Raw genomic sequence first — 18,134 nt, 5'->3', positions numbered from 1 at the left:
AGGATGTACATCAAACTAAAAGGAAACTGAAATTTTTGCACTGTGAGATATGGCCTTGCTTTTACCTTCAAGACCGAACAACGGTCGTTTTAACCGCTGGTCTCCATGGGAGTTCTACTGGTTTTTATGACGTGCAATCTACTCATATTTCGTGACTCATTATCAAGTATATCATAATAGGTTATTGAGTCGCTGAATGCGTCCTCAAATCGCTCGCTTTTGCACATAAAAATTCTAACATTGTTGACTGCAATATCATCCTTTGATTTCGAGGGGAATTTTGAATTGAACTGAATATAGAATTTAGGCCAAAGGCCAAGCACTGGGACCTATGAGATCATTCAGCGGTGAAACGGAAATTGACAGTAAAAATTTGAAAGGTGTAACAGGAGGAAAACCTCGCAGTTGCACTGTGTTTCAATTGTTAGGAGAGGGTGGAAAGTAAGACGGAAGAAAGAATATGAACGGAAGTACAGTAAAAGGAACGAAAGGGGTTGCAGCTAGGGCCCAAAGCACGCTGCAAAGAATCCTAAGTAATGTCTACAGTGCACCACTGATGGCACTACCCCTACGGAGGAGGGTCATATTGTATCTGACGACGACGTGCTGGAAGCTCATCCGCATCTGAAGAAGAAGCCGATGATGACAAAGATGACGCTCTATAAAGTGGTATCCTTTTGATGAAGAAGAAAATGAAGTAGATGGGAATGATCCGCGGAGCATATCATCTGAAGAGGTGTTTGCGACAATTATTAGGCATTTTGATGCCCGAAGAATTATTGCTAAAGCTCTTTGCAACGTGCCTTCGGCCCTAGCTGCAACCCCTTTCGTTCCTTTTACTGTACCTCCTTTCATATTCTCTTTCTTCCATCTTACTTTCCACCCTCTCCTAACTATTGATTCAGAGTGCAATTGCGAGGTTTTCCTCCTGTTACACCTTTCAAACCTTTTACTGTCAATTTCCGTTTCAGTGCTCAATAACCTCATTGGTCCTAGTGCTTGACCTTTGGGCTAAATTCTATGTTCAACTCTATAATAATTTTTTGATAAAGAAAACTTGGGGACCACCATTTTTCCGTCAAACGATGTAAGAAATCGTTTTAAAGAAATTAAGAAATTTCTTAGATTTGCTGTCAGGTCAACGAGATCCACTAGATTGCAAACTGATAGATTTTCGTTGATTTCTGGAGTTTTGGTTAGATATATATAAAAAAACTGCATTGTTAGCTATAGACCACCTGAGAAAGTATAATAGTGGATAAGCAGTTATACGAAGTGTAGTGCCCATTCATACAGTATATCGACAGTTCAGTATTAAGTTTTGGTTAGCGGCTGATGTAAAATCAAAATACATGCTCATTGGATTACCATATCTTGGTAAAGGCCTCAGTCGTCTTGCAAATCAAGCAATCTCAGAATAAAAGCATAAATGGGAAAAGGAAGAAATGTGACAACGGATGGTTTTTTCACTTCAATAAAACTGCTGGAAAAATGACAAACTACAAACACGAGTCTTGTGGGGAGGGTAAATCCTATTCGAATGGAGATTCCCACATACATCAAAAAAATTCCCATGACGTCCTGGAATGGAATGGAATGGAATGGAATACACAGTTTAGGCAAAAAGGTCAAGCGCTGGGACCTATAAAGTTATTCAGCGCTGAAGGCAAATTTGAGATAAAAGGTTACAAAGGTGTAACAGGAGGAAAACCTCGCAGTTGTACATGAAATAATCGTCAGGAGATGGCGGATAGCAAGATGGAAGAAAGAGAATATGAACGAAGGTGCAGTAAAAGGAACGAAAGGGGTTGCGCCTACAGAAGGCCGGTGCACCTCGTGAGGTGCACTGAACTGACGGCATACCCCACCTACGGTGGTCCATGACGACCTGTGCAGCAGCCCAGTGCTGAAGAATAATCAGTACAAACTGACAGTGTATCAATGTAAGCCAAACGAAAATGTACTCATACTTTGTAGCGTTAAACGCAACTGTAGATATTGGAAATGATGCAAAAGAAAATTAGTGGAACTGCAAATGACTGTACTGCTTCTTCGAAGTCCGGAGTTGACGTCGTAGATCAAATGACTCGGCTGTGCAGCAGTCAAGCAGCTTCTCGAAGATGACCAATCCAAGTCTTTGATTATATGCTTGGTCTAGCAGGCATCGATTTATCAGTTCTTCATAGGAAAGTCACAGGTCAAAAAATCTCCCGCCCTGATTTCCTTCCTTCGTCAGTTAGCCGAAGAATAGAATAGAATATAGAATTTAGGGCCAAGGGCCAAGCGCTGGAGCCTATGAGGTCATTCAGCGCTGAAAGGGAAATTGACAGTAATAAGGTCTGGAAGGTGTAGCAGGAGGCAAACCTCGCAACGTTGCACTGTGAAATAATTGTTAGAGAGGGTGGAAAGTCAGAAGGAAGAGAGAATATGAACGAAGGTACAGTAAATGGAATTAAAATATTTGCAGTTAGGGGCGGAAGGAATGCTGCAAAGAACCTTAAGTAATGCCTGCAGTGCACCACGTGAGATACACAGACGGCACTAACCCCCTACGGGAATCAGTTAGCTGAAAAACTTCAGGAGACATTCAAAAATACCAACACGGTCAATAGCAGTGGAAGCGATATTGATGCGACTTTGAAGCAGAAGTTTCCATAATTACTAAGAAAATAAAGCATTGCCAAATAGGATGCTGCAAGGGAAATAAGACTTCAGACATTTGCCACCATTGCAAGAGATCAGTATGCAGTAAATGCACAAGCAAGGCCTTCAAGAAACTCCTTCGCAAAAAAAAAAAGTACTTGAAAAAACTGACATGTCTCCCTAGAGTAGAAAGTAAGAAAATTGCAACTGACAACGCATTCTCGCACAGGTATATTTTATTATAATTTATGTTTCAGTCATTTGTTTTTTGTGTAAAAACGAATTGTTTTTCTGAAAGATTGATCAATATTGATAAAAAATGTTTTACGCTGTGGTACTTAAATACAGATTATGTAGTAATTACTTTCATTTCAGACGTAGTTATTTCAGTGACCTAAAAGGTATAAACATATGTACTATACCGATAAACCTTCCCTACACTGAGAATAACGACTGTCAATAGGAACTGGAATGCGGCGGTCACTGGACAGTGCCGTCGTTCCGTTATTATTGTCCGCTGTTATGAAGTCCAGGCTTAGAAAAAGACTGCTGTTCTCATTAATCTTAATCTTGTAATTACTTTTAATACGTTTCTTATTTTAGTGCAGCAAATAATATTTCAAAGTAGCAAATTATGACATTTCATCTGTTTCAGGTTTGATAGTCATTATGGAAGTTTTTCTTGAGATAATTGAGGAATCTTATGTTACTGAATATGTCAACAACTTTATTCTATTTCCTTACTATGAGTAATTATACATCAATGAATCAGTGTGTTTTAATAAGCGAAAATGTAGAGTTTTATAATGTTAATACTTGTGCGATCATTTTGACCGCTCGATCGATCTAGGTACAGTATGTACCATTGGTGGTCGTTCTAGTGATTTTATATATATATATATATATATATATATATATATATATATATATATATATATATAAACATACATACAAACTTATGTATACATATATAATATAATATATATATATATATATATATATATATATATATATATATATATATATATATATATATATATAAATTATATATATGAAATAGATTTATCTTATTTTCTGGTAAACAACAGGAAATGTGTCAGTCCAAAATAATCAGGCAAACCAACAGTGACTTAGCTCGATGGGTCAATAACTACAACATAGTCATATTAAATGTAGATCATCCTAATCTTAGGTCAAAGACACGATTACATAAACGTCACACATCTAGAAATTTTTTCACTCTATACAGAGGCTAAAAGTGTAAAGGTTTGCCTGAAACAGAATCTTGATATATTCTGTGGTAAGTGGATGGCCACTCCAGAACTTCAATTCCAAGATGACCCTATAGCCAGTCCCTCACCATCAGGCTCTTGTGGACGGAACCCTGGCCATGGACCATATTAAGCAACACTTGCACAAGGATTTCGACATTTATCCCCTATGAAGAGGCCATCGATCATAACAGGCTTGTCTGGACCACATGCCTACACCCACTCAGAGTATGATACTGCGAATCTGCCACTCAGAGCTCGGCGATGGAAGTACTTCTCCAGATAGGGCCTGTTAGGCCACCACTGACTGGAACATCTTCTCATCAGTCAAGATGACATTTCTCCAGTTATTTTCATTTTGCAAAGGTGTTCCAGAGCAAACCTCAGACGACATTCCTATGTATGTTTAAGCCATCCTTTGTATGCTGGGATGTGGTAGTAAATCCCGGTGTCTGAGTCTCGAGGTCATGGGATGGCAGTTGAACCGCAGATGTTGGACCGATGTTCTCCTTGGATGCGCTTCAGTAGCTGCCATAATCAGGGCATCTGTCCTGGGCATGATTACAAGTGGGTTCCCACCTCGAGGATGTTTTCAACGAACCCTCCTCTCACCGGCGGATCCACTTCCTGATCCCTTTCTTGATACTCCCCAATCGATGAGTTTTACTCGGCACTCTTGTTTCACAACTCGGCGATTCTGCCTCGTTAAGCATTACTTATGGGGCGCACCCTTCGGGCATAGCTGTTATGGCCGAGTAACGTTTCATTCAATAGAATTCTTGATGCACAGATGTATGCTGGACATATCAACACATCATTAAGTAAATCAATATCTAAACATTAGAATAAAACCTTTGAGAAAGGTATCCATTTTCTGACAATTCTAAAAGAATTTGCAATAATTAAACTTATGTTTCCTTCAAGGGATGGTGGTGGGCATACTTTATCATTCATGGAAACAATTAGTATAGGAAATGTTTCGAATAACGATAAAAGTAGACACTATCACCCCCGTAAGGAAAAAACAGTATGGTTATGGCTGTTAGGTAGAAACCTGGAGCATGGGACGACTGTAGAGAAGATTTGAAGGGTTGGGAAGCGAGTGTTGTCGCTTACTGCTGCCGACCCTGCACCCCTCTGAATCATTGGGAAATGAACTGTGGCAACCTCGTGTACTAAGGAAAAACCATATAAAATACTCAACTGATTAATAAAAAAACCTGATACGGTATGTTAAATAAAATTCAATAACGGCTGTAAGGTTTTACGGCCATCAGATCTTTTAAATATAAACAAATGCTAAACAATCATCGGGCAATGGTGACACTTATCAACATCTATTTTATCACATAACACTAATTGCTAGGATCACAATTGAAAAAATTGTGATAAAGAATGCTGTAGTTTGGCGTTTCCTCTACCGGTGTCGATGATCGGAACATTATTGACAACTACTTCTGTGCTTCGAGAGACCAAGTCAGTAACCTCCGATGGTAACTAAGTTACCGTATTCGGTATTTGTGAATGTCTCATTTCCACCTAATACCGGTGTGAGCAGCGCAATCCTGAGAAACTTTAAGTGAGGCTCATTTCTCCATTTAATATCTATGATCATAATAACAAGATTGCTTGTGAATTAAGTTACCACAGCCACGGTATATTCTACATTAACAATAATTATTATCAGATGCGTAAAAGAGTAATCGATTAACAATTCACTTAGTTAGCCTCCACCTCGCGCAGCCAATGAAACTACCAAACAGCACTGCAACAAGCGTTCGCGAACTGTCCCCCCACTGACATGAGAACTCTTTCACTCTTCGTCGCTCTCCTTCCAAATTATTTCATTTTTCCTTTCTGTTTGCCTCTTTATTTCAACTTTTTTCTCTCTGCTTTTCTTTTTTTATCTTTCTGATAAGTATAAATGTATCTGCGTAAGGGTGAAAGTATCTGAATCTTATTGTGATAACAAATAACCTTAATTTATAAGCGAGCAAAAGCTGGCATTCCTTAGTTGCCATCAGCCACATCATCCACCTCCACTACGAATGTAGGGCCGATCATGCAATAAAACTGAATACAATATGATTTCATTTAACATATGAAGGATGCACTAGAGAAGCTTGTGGTTACTACCTCCATAACGTAAGTGAACTGATAAGTTTGGTCACTGTTTTTTTACAGCAGATCACAGATTGAATCCAGGTAAAAAAAAAAGTAACAGAAAAAGTCACAATCTTTCCTAGATAGTGACCCCAAGGGAATTAACGCGGTATGTATCCACCTTTGCGGCGTGTTTAGATCTTGGGATTACCCTAAAAACATAAACAAAAGACTGTAAATTAATGTGACTTTTTTTCTGCGATTTTTTTCCCTAGCCAAAATTGTAACTTTTTTTCTATAACCTCTTTTTTTTCCTGTGACTTTATTGCCGGCCACCCACAGGAATACTCCCGCAAACGTTGTTGCAGTTCGCTAACTCTGTCTATCCTGACTTCCTTCGACCTCCCATCTTGACAGAAGAGGGTCTGTCACCGTCGGGGAGTTTAGGTTTTTTGATACTTGAGTCAGGACGCATGTTTGCAGAAGATGCTTTGTATGTCGATCTTGTGAACGGATATTAGGTCTGTTAATAAGTTACAATACTCGACAGGAAATACTAGTTCATAAATCCTAACTTTCTAAGCACTTGTATTCTCATATTTATTTAGAATATTTTCTTACTTATAGATGTCACATTTAGTGCCTTTATCGTCACAGTATGAACTTTCACAATCACTTTCTTAACGATATCTGTATATGGAGGTTTTGCAATGCATAAAAGAACTTCCCTCCCCCAAACTCCTTCCCATAATGCACTCGACGGTGCCACGTCTGTTGGGTGATGCATTAAGGCGTTGTCACACTAGTAATGTTTCCGTCGACTTTTTCTGAGTTTGTCGTCGACTTTCCAAAAAAAGTCGACGTCTTCTGTACTCTGGTTGTCACACACGGTGTTCTTCGTACCGTGGTACTCGTCGTCAAAACGTGTACTGTAAACAAACCGCCTAAGCTGTGACTTCCAAAACAAGTATGCCTCTTAACAGAAAGCCATTAATAGTGGGTCGTGCTGTCATGTGTTTAATGATGTTAACTGTTCCGTGGATTCATTACCACGTGATTCGTGTTCACTCTGTGGCCGGGTGGGTGAACGGACTTTTGTGCTCGATATCACTTTTGCCTTTGTTCTCTGAAGGAAAGTTCCAGCTAGTAACATTTTGTTTATGGCACCTCAGTGTAAATAGAACCTAATAGTATTTGAAGATTATTGATATACAATGTTATTCCCCTTAAATAACATCGGTACAAGTGCGCTCACGCGCGCCCCTGCTTGCTTTTGGTGCGCTCACGCGTAATGGCTGAAATCGAACGTGATTAGGAAGCAAAATTTCAGTGAGTTTTATATCGAATGCTCACCGTTACAGCCACTCCCTAGTCATGGCTGTGTGCCTTAGTTCCAAACACTGTCTGTAGAGATCGCCTGTGTTTAATTTACTTGTATATCCTAATAAGTTTCATTGTATACATGTATATATATACAGTATATACAGTATATATATATATATGTATACATGCAAATATATCTAATTATTACATATACACACACCCATATATATATATATATATATATATATATATATATATATATATATATATATATATATATATATATATATATATATATATATATATATATATATAGAGAGAGAGAGAGAGAGAGAGAGAGAGAGAGAGAGAGAGAGATGTAATAATTAGATATATTTGCATGTATATTTATACACACATTTTGTATGTCTGTACATTAATACTTTAAGTCACAAATTTTCAACTTCCCTGTTTATTCCTGTTAACAGATGGCCTTTTGGACCATGCCGAAGTGTACACAAGCACACGTTAAATGTCAACAATGCAAACAATAACAAAATTACGTCAAATACAATTATGCTTGATCGTCTGCAATCGTGATAGATGCTTTATAGATGCTCGTTCAATCTGTACATGAACTTTTAGAATCTAAAAAAACCTCTGCAGCGCGAAAAAGTAACGGAACTCAAAATAATATTGTCTGGCCTGATTTAATTTCCTTTTTACTGTAAGTAACAAAATGGCTGGGGAAAGCCTTTCCATAATAGATAAAAGACGAAGTATCCATAAACCCTTGAATTTTATGGAGCTATTGACCCCTGAACAGGCAACGGAATGAAATGGAACAAAGTGCTGCCCTAAAATGGAAGACTGCAGGATCTGCTAAAATACAAAAGTGAGAAAAATGGTAGATACTGCACTTTTCCCTTGCCTTACTACTGATTTTGCAGATGCTGCAAATGGGACCCCCTAAGCACTCGTGGAAAGCATTGAAGAATCATTCTGAAACTGCAGTAACCTGTGTATTAGAATTTCACGAGCCCAATAGGTGGCATATCTCAATTTCGAAAATTTTGCAGATACTGCAGGTTTCCATTTTAGGGCAGAGTGGTTGACAATGCTTGGGTGGTACCATGATTCTCTCTCTCTCTCTCTCTCTCTCTCTCTCTCTCTCTCTCTCTCTCTCTCTCTCTACGCTAACGGAACTCAAAACAATATTCTCTGGTCTGATTGAAGTTCCTGTTTTTTTTGTGAGTAATTGAAACGTGAAGGAAAATCATCCCATAAAAGATAACAGACAAGGTATCCATAAAATCTTGAATTTTATGAAATTTTTGACCCGTGAAGAAGCAACGGAATGAGATCAAATATATTGGTTGACAATGCTGTGGTTGTACGATGAAATTTCTCTCTCTCTCTCTCTCTCTCTCTCTCTCTCTCTCTCTCTCTCTCTCTCTCTCTGTGGCATTTTCAGTTCAAAATTATGGGATCGTGGTTCTTATCAAATTGTTAGAAAGTTCGTTGAAGTCCGAGAGGGCTTAATTTGGGTAATAAACTGATTTCTGTGAAAACTCAGTCTTCTTAGGCTTCAAGAATATCAGTAATTTTATTAGATCTTCAGTACCGTAATTTTGAATTGAAAATACAATATATATATATATATATATATATATATATATATATATATATATATATATATGTGTGTGTGTGTACAATATTATATTACATATATGTATATTATATATAGTATATATATATATATATATATATATATATATATATATATATATATATATATATATATATATATATATATATATATATATATATATAGAGAGAGAGAGAGAGAGAGAGAGAGAGAGAGAGAGAGAGAGAGAGAGATTTCTTCAAGCAACCACAATACTCTTCGTCTTTAGTTTTGCCATTCAAACTCTAACCCAAATTCAATATGGCGAACCAGTCGCTATGTTTCACTTCATCCCGTTTCCTTACCAGGGGTCAACAACTTCATCGAGTCCAAGATTTAATGCGTCAATTATCTATCACTGAAGGATTTTCCTTCACGATATAGTTACTGTACAGAAAACAGTGACTTGAATCAGAGAGAGAGAGAGAGAGAGAGAGAGAGAGAGAGAGAGAGAGAGACGAAAATGTTCTGCATTGGAGTTCCGTTAGCGTTTACTCTTGCATAAAGTTGCAGAATTCTCAATTCTAAAACTTCATGTATAGATTCAACGAGCTTCTGTAAAACATCTATAACACGCGCGGTCGGTCAAGCAGAAATCTGTTCGACTTGAATTCTGGTCATTGATATTTGGTAAGAACATATGTACACGTGGACCCGTCCAAAAAGGTGATTCATTTGCAAAAATGGGTAGCAAATGAAATGGTTTAACATAAATAAGTTGAGAAATTATAACATTTCTCTCTCTCTCTCTCTCTCTCTCTCTCTCTCTCTCTCTCTCTCTCTCTCTCTATATATATATATATATATATATATATATATATATATATATATATATGTATATGTGTGTGTGTGTGTGTGCATATATATATATATGTATATATATAAATATAAATAAATACACACACACACACACACATACATATATATATATATATATATATATATATATATATATATATATATATATATATATATATATATATATATATATATATATATATATATATATATATATATATATATATATATATATATATATATATATATATATATATATATATATATATATATATATATATATATATATATATATATATATATATATATATATATATATATATATATATATATATTAATCCGGCCTTGTGCCAGCAAAAAGCTTTACCCCTGGCGTCCCCTAACTGTTGCACGATGTGAAAAGGTGCAGGAGGCCTGACGTGGACCTCTGGAACATATCCAAACAAGAGAGATAATCGATCCGTTTCAGAAAGAGTTAAACTGTGAGTGTACGGGTAACCAGACTCGCCCTTCCCCCTTCCCCCTCCCCCCAGGCACCAACGGTCCACCATCACCTGGGGATCACTGGACCGTAATCTTCACGAGGTGGAGCAGCGAAGGGCCTCTACAGTGCCCCCAAGGAGCGTCCAGCTTGTTCGTCCAGTCTTCTTCTTCTTCTTCTTTTTCTTCTTCTTCTTCTTCTTAATAGGAAAAGAGTCATTTTCATTTCCACTTGACTCCGTTCTTCTTAAGTTTATCTTCTTCTTCTTCTTTCTTCTTCTTCTTCTTCTTCTTCTTCTTCTTCTTCTTCTTCTTCTTCTTCTTCTTTCCTAAATCTTCAGCTGAAAACCCTTCAAGACAGAGTCTAGAGACTATGCACCCAAGGGGGTTCCAAAGTGAAATCAGCCTACAGAGAGAGAGAGAGAGAGAAGTTGTAGGAAAAGGTGATAAATAAATCAATATAAGGGAATAAAAAATAAAACTGACACCTGAAATTCAGAAGACGACAGCAGCAGCAGAGAGCAGGAATGAATTCGCTCCTCGCTTCAACATTTGGAGGTCAAAAACTTCACAACTGCAAGAGGCAGGCAAACTATTCCACATTTTAGTTGTAGCCAAAATAAAACTTAGGGCAAACTGAGTCACATTAAACCTGATGCTAGAAAATGACGCACTGTTTGCAGCAGCAGTCTGCCTTGTGCCGAGAGCAATAATACCTTGGTCAGATAAAGAAGAGCGCAGAGGATGTTTGCCGTTGTACATTTTATGCAACTAGCATAAAGGACTCGCTCTGCGTCTGTGCCACAAGTCAACATTAAGAGTTGGCAAAATAACCTTGACTGATTCGTCTTCTTCTTCTTCTTCTTCAATATTATTCTTTTATTATTAATTCTATTCTGTCTTCTTGCTCTCCTTTTTTCCTCTTTCCTCTTAACAAGTTGCTTTCTTGGATAGAGTTTGGATATTGGATGAATAATCCATGCTCTCTGGACTTAATAATACTCTAAGAAACCGTGCCGTGTTCGTCCTCTCTCTCTCTCTCTCTCTCTCTCTCTCTCTCTCTCTCTCTCTCTCTCAGAACAGTAAATTGTAAATTTTCTGGGTCTAGGAGATCTTCCCCTCCCTTGGATATATCCCCCCACCCCGTCGGAGAGGTCGCCCCTGCCATTTCCCCCGAGATATTTCCCCGTAGATTTTTCCCTGCAGGCATTTCCCCGGTTTAATACACTAGTTAATTATTTGTGTTTAATTGTAAATGATGAAGGTTTCAATAAAATCAGACGATACTGATCACCATTTATTTGATAAAAACAAACTAAATTTAACACTCCAATTAAACAGAATGCCACAACATTTCCTGCCTTCCCTACGACTTCAACGTTTTTTTTTTTTTACTAAAACTGAAAAATTTCAGTTTTCTGTTGTAATAAGCCACGAACAATTGTTGTAATACGAACATTAGCCTGGGCATACTGACGACGCTGTTGTTCTGGTAAAAGTCCTCCAGTAAATTGATTCATAATCACATTATTGAGACTGAGTACTCACACTGTTACAAATCATCGCCAAAATCATTTTGAACTGTAAATACCTTATTACTGGACCAAGCATTGGGAAAAATAAAGCCACTTGGTACTCACACTAATGGGGTGAGGGGGAACTGACGCTGGGGGAAATAACAAAGGGGGAAATGGTACGGGGCGGGGGTGGTTGGCAGGGGGGATATCTCCGGGGGAGAATCTTTTGTGGGGGAATCTCCCGTTCCCCAATTTTCTATACAATTTTGCTTTGATTGAAAAGAAGCATGTCAGTAGTTCTCAGGTTACTGTCGTCACTCTTCTCATCTAGAAGCTCAAATAAAAAGCGATTGCTTTCCAGGCGATCAGTCTCTCTATTCTGTGTATCACGAACAATCAACATCTCATCTCTAGAACAAACAGAAATACCGAAACCTATAACAGGAGCGAGAATTAGCAAATAAACATCGGATTTTCCATACTTTCATGACTGTGTAAAGGCTCTTTTCCTTCACTATAACGTAATGGGCTCCGTAGGGGCCGGTGTTGTCAGTGTACCTCATGTGGTGCACTGTAGGTATTACTTAGGGTTCTTGGCAGCGTTCCTTCGGCCCCTAGCTGCAACCCCTTTCATTCCTTTTACTGTACCTCCGTTCATATTTACTTTCTTCCGTCTTACTTTCCACCAACTCCTAACAGCTGCGAGGGTTTCGTCCTGTTACACCTTTCAAACCTTCTACTCTCAATTTTCCTTTCAGCGCTGAATGACCTCATAGATACCAGCGCTTGGCCTATGGCCAAAATTCCATATTCCATTCCAACATAATGGTGTACAATAAACTCACCTCACCTCCTGACCGGGCTGTTAGACAAGCACTAATGCCCCACAGACGGCTGTCACTGGTGGTCACCCGTCCAAGTATAGGCTGAGGCCAAATTCTGCTTGACCTCACTGATCGAAAGAACAGGTTTACAACAATTCATGTCAGGTCACTAAATACTGAATAGACAAAACATTAACTAGCAGACGTTCATTCAAGTATTAAGTTCATTTCTCCGCTTTGCTTTTGTCTTATTTGCAAACAAACAGATATACAGTGGTGGTAATTCCTTTTCGCAACGCCAAACTAAGAACCACAAATTAGGTATACATCTCATGTGCAATATTGCATCATTATCACGCTTCTATTGAATGGAGACAATAAACGAAGTCCATAAATTTATCGTAAAATCTATCGCAGGCGATCAGTTTTCATCGAACCACCTTGGAGAAATGAAGAGTCTGTTGCAACAGGATTGCTAGAGGCAGAAAGCCCGAATAAGACGTCAAGTCGTCGCCGGTAGACTTCTACCAGTCTCTGCAGTTTTTTTTCATTGCCACCAATCAACCCTAAATCATCAGATAAACGAGTAACAAATGCGCCTAAGTTTCTTTGGCGCAATCGAGTTTTCTGTACAGCCGATACAACGCATAATCAAGGCCACCGAAAATAGATCTATCTTTTGGTGCTGTCGGTACAATGCTGTATGAGCCGCTGCCCATGAAGCTTTAACCGCAGCCCGGTGGTGGCCTATCCTACATCGTTGCCAGAAGCACGATTATGGCTAACTTTAACCGTAAATAAAATAAAAACGACAGAGACTGAGGACTGCAATTTGGTGTGTTTGATGATTGGAGGGTGGATGACCAACATACCAATTTGCAGCCCTCTAGCCTCAGTAGTTTTTAAGATCTGAGGGCGGACAGAAAAAGTGCGGACGGACAGACAAAGCCGGCACAAGAGTTTTCTCTTACAGAAAACTAAAAAACAAGTTAAACGAATCAAGGTTCGGTCGGTGCCATGATTAACAGAACTCTATCATCCGTGGGTCAGTGTAAGGTGACCATCGGTGTATATTGGACGCAATGGGTCACAATAAGGTGCCAAAAACCAGCAGAGCCACGTAATAAAACGTCTTGAACATGGCAGCAACAGTTCGAGAGATCGATGAAAGTGAAAATCAAAGTCTGAGAGTAGCGTTTTTGTACGTTCGTCAGAATCCGATTTATGGTTATAATGAAAGATGAATTTATCAAATAAAGTTGTGGAAAAGGTTATGTTAGACAAACCCTGAGATTTTGACACTGATAAAAGAAGGCGTGAATGTATTGACTGGACTTATAAATTAGCCCATTGCGTCTGGAATTAGAAATGAAAATAGTAAGTCATCGTACCCTATTGCCTTTCCTCTCTCTCTCTCTCTCTCTCTCTCTCTTGCATGTACACATGCAAGTGAAACGAAACAAAAGCATGCGTAAAAATAAAGATCAATTAATATTTATATGTTTCCATTTGCCAATAGGTACAGACTGCGTAAGCCTGAGAATCAGAGTTCACATGCTAAAGCATTCTCCATCACTCATGGAGGTGTGACAAAGTGGCTAGACCGCAGCAGCCCTCTAGGGGAAGGTTGTCAGTGCTTCCTCCTTGGGCACTGACAGCCGGTGCGTGTCGCCTGGTCTGTGTATTTTAAGGTCGGATGCGGAAAACAGAAATGTTCGCCGGCACCTCTGGGCCCGGCGTGGCTGGCAGCCAGGCACTGAGTGAAGCTTGTCAGTGTTGGTCGCATGCTGTTTCCGTAGTGTCATGATGGTGTAAATATCGAAAAATCTAGCGTTTTATGCTTCTGTGTGGGTGACTCAAGCTATCCATGGGACTGAAGGCATTTGTTGTACCGTTTTAGACATCCAGGAATCTCAGGTAAGCGATTTAAGTAATAATTTTACTCCGTGACTGACCAAGAATGCGGTCATGCTTAAAAACAATGCCACATTATGGATGCATCATTTCTTTGGGAAATTTCTTGCAAGCAAGAGATTGTCTGTTAGAATTAAAGAGAAATTCCGTTCGTTTTGATGTTACCTTCAGCAGATTACGTAACGAGAGAATTTCTAGTAAATCTAGCTAAGTTTAGCGAGATAGATTGAGACTATAAATATGTCAGGAATATAATCTGAAACTGTGCGCTTTATAGTAAAAGGCTGATGATAACGACTTGTATATATAAAAATGATTCTCAGTCATTGGTTGGCAATCAAACACGTGCACAGGTTAAGAAAAACTAAAAAAAATTATTATTTCAAGGTGCTAATCATTACTTAACTGTGATTCCATGGTAAACTATTTTAAAGAAAAAAAAATTCTTTGAAGAATTTGCAAACAGTTTTCCCTCTTTACGAAGCGAAATCAGACGAGCAATTTATCCTAGTTAAAAAGAGAAGATTCTATTTCTAAATTTCAGCGATGAAGATCACGCGGTAATGCTGGATTAGTAACAATAATTTTATCATTATTGCTTTCTGAAAAGCGTCTACTTTATTATGCATTTTTAAGGTGGTGACAGCTTTCACACACATGGCAGCCATTTGACAGGAATCAAAACTTTCTTTCACCAAGTAAAACTATATTAAATTTTTCTAAGAGTAGTTTTCAAAAGTTTATTAGTTTTATGCTTCTCCCAAAGTAGGGTAAAAAGACTAAATTCCAGAAGTGCCCAAAAATAAATGCCCAATATGAATTAATTTTCCAAGTGGAACATGTGCTCTTTCAAAACCTGATTCTTAAGTTGTCTAAACAAGGTGTTCACTGGCCATGATGTATACCCTAGTAGCTGTTTACCCAACCTTGTTATAAAATGACTGGTCTCTTAACCAACGTCTGATTCTACCATTAGGGTGCTACCTTCAAAGGCTGGTTCGTGCAGCTAGTTACTCAGGGGCTTGCTCAGCCATTGGGTTGCTAATTCCAGATGCTGGTTCAGTGAGTTAGATAGCTTACTGAACCAGCAATTGGCGTTAACAGCTTTACAAGGCGCCTGTTTCAACCACTGTTACTGACTCCAGTGGCTGGATCTTTAAGCTGGTTTTGCAGAGGCTGGTTTAACTGCTGGCTGATAACTCTTAAGGGCTGGTTCCTTAAGCTGGTTATACAGGGGCTGGTTGAACTGTTTGGACAGTTTGGTTGAGAACTCTGGTGGATTCTTGCTGGTTACACCGAGGCAGATTTAAATGTAGTTGGGCTTACTCCAGTAGCCTGCAATTTGAGTTAGTTATTCAGTATTTGTTATTATAACTGTTGAGTTTCAGTTATTGGTAGAAATAGCCTTTTCAGAGGTGTTAATTACAAGTGAAATAATCATATTTGTGATAAAACTATTGATCAACACCAGACTGTTCTCTTACAACATTACAGTAATTTACAAATTTTGTCAACAGAAACTGTTAGTGGTTGTTTTCAGCTGCTGGTCATTGTACAGAGATAATTATACTGAGAACACACAGCACATAAAAGCAGTTACACTTCACTTCATTTAATAAAATCCAAACAGTTAGGGCTTATGATTCCTGTTAATTTCTATTTATGCCAAGGCATTCTGATCAGCTTCAGTTATTTATATTATTTTTGTTAGTGACTTATTGCAAACCTTAGGACTCCCGTTTGGGAAGGGTACCACTGTTGGGAGAGCATTAAAGATTTCGCAGCAAGGAAAAGAAAGAGACCGAAATATGCATCTGTAGAGCATAATAAATCTATCAGCTCAGTAGGAAGATGCTAACCAATCACATTATGGTTTTTCACCACAAAAGAAAGTTAAAGTAGATGTTATTGACTTTGGATGGAACCAAAATTCTAAATCTGAAGTATAGAGAGGATGAGCCGTATTTGTACCACCATTTTTTAAATATAAAAAGTGAATTTTTAAAGACCAGTTAAGGAATGTGAAAGCATGTACATATCAAAGATGTATCAGTAAATTAAAACAGAAATTTTTTTTAAGACATATAGTGAATTTAGTCATAATATTTTAATTGACTAAAGAGATGGAATAACATTGCTTAAGAAATATTAAGTGAGTAATTAAATAATGTCAGACGAAAATGAAATGTGCGGAAGGAAGAGGGAATTAACAGTAATATGTTTATGTCAGCTTTCTTAATGGATCTCTCTCTTATCTGCTTCAGGTGTACCTTCATTAAGCAAGGAACGACAAGTGTTTTATAGTTAAGATGGCAGAGTCACTAGGAATTGACAACCAAGTCCACAATCTCTTGGCAGGCTACGGAGGAGAGAAGTCCTCAGAGATCTTAAAGAAATTCCATGGAAGGTTCAGTGTTGTGGATATGTTCTCCCACTTCTGGGGTCTGGAAGAAGCTCATTCGTGTTTGAACCCAGAGGTTCTACCTTCTAGGAAATCCAAGAGTGAATCAGAGCAGCTGCGTGGAGATGGCAATAAGGCCTACCAAAAGAAGAACCTCAGTGGAGCTTTGAAGCTTTACAACCTCAGCATCCTTGCTGCTCCTCATCCACCACTAGACTGTGAGGGAGAGAAAACTGACAGCCACTCGGTAGAAAATGGAGATGTGGCAGATGAGAACGATTACGAAGCTCTGCCGCTGGCTTATGCAAACAGATCGGCTGTTCTTTTCGAGCTGAAACAATATGAGGATTGCCTGAATGATATTGAGAGAGCCTTCCAGTACGGATACCCTGAATCACTCCAGCATAAGTTAGTGAAAAGGAAGGAAGGTTGCACCACAGCTATGGAAAGTTCAGAAAGTCGGCCGGAGAGATTGGCTACGTATCACGCCGTTAACCCACCCGTATTGGCAGAGAGCAATCCAACTTTGCCTGCCATGAGTGGTTCTGTAAAGGTGGCATTCAGTCCAACAGCTGGTCGATACCTCGTAGCTCAAAAAGAAATTTTGCCAGGTGAGGAATTCATCAGACCTTACTGTACATTTTGAACTTAAGTTATTGATGTGAATGGAGACATATCGAAAGCCCAAATTTAGCACAGACGAATAACATTTCACATAGGGTGTGTACGGAGACAAGGAGTGATTAATAAAATTAGTGGTTATGCCCTTGTCCTCTTTTTCATCGCATGCACTGATACTGTGAGAGATAACTGAAAATCTTATCAAGTCATTTCATTCATTGTCACTTACATGTAATAATCCAACTACACATGATTAAACTGACATTTAAAACCAAAATAAGCCCAAAAGGATATGTGCATACTTTCACCTTCCAAAGTTGCCAGATAACAAGATTATTCTCTTAGGCCAAAAGAAAAATATTGCCGTAATTCCTAAAAGTTTCTATGGAAATCATTATCGTCTTCATATACAAAGTTCCATAATGCCTAGTCTCCTCTACTTGTGTTCTACTAATCTCTCATTTGATATTTGAATGCCATTGCTTATGCAGTGCTTGTGTATGGAATAAATAAAAGAATAACGGGAAAACAGTTGACCTGATTCCAAAGAAAGCAATTTGAAGATGACTGGTC

General features: G+C 38.4%; 1 protein-coding gene across 1 annotated transcript in view; it reads left to right on the top strand.

Moving 5' to 3' along the window:
* Positions 1-14,376: 14,376 nt before the first annotated feature.
* LOC136830281 (SET and MYND domain-containing protein 4-like) overlaps positions 14,377-18,134 on the top strand; it is a 10,979-nt gene continuing 7,221 nt past the window's right edge. The window contains exons 1-2 of the mRNA XM_067089662.1: positions 14,377-14,542; positions 16,804-17,551. Of these exons, the coding sequence (XP_066945763.1) occupies positions 16,849-17,551 (703 nt within the window). The 5' untranslated portion in view covers positions 14,377-14,542; positions 16,804-16,848. The remainder of the gene's footprint in view (positions 14,543-16,803; positions 17,552-18,134) is intronic.

Source organism: Macrobrachium rosenbergii, chromosome 46, assembly GCF_040412425.1.
Source record: "Macrobrachium rosenbergii isolate ZJJX-2024 chromosome 46, ASM4041242v1, whole genome shotgun sequence".
NCBI lineage: Eukaryota > Metazoa > Arthropoda > Malacostraca > Decapoda > Palaemonidae > Macrobrachium > Macrobrachium rosenbergii.
Note: the sequence above shows the minus strand (reverse complement) of the source record. Positions and strands in the feature narration are given on the sequence as shown.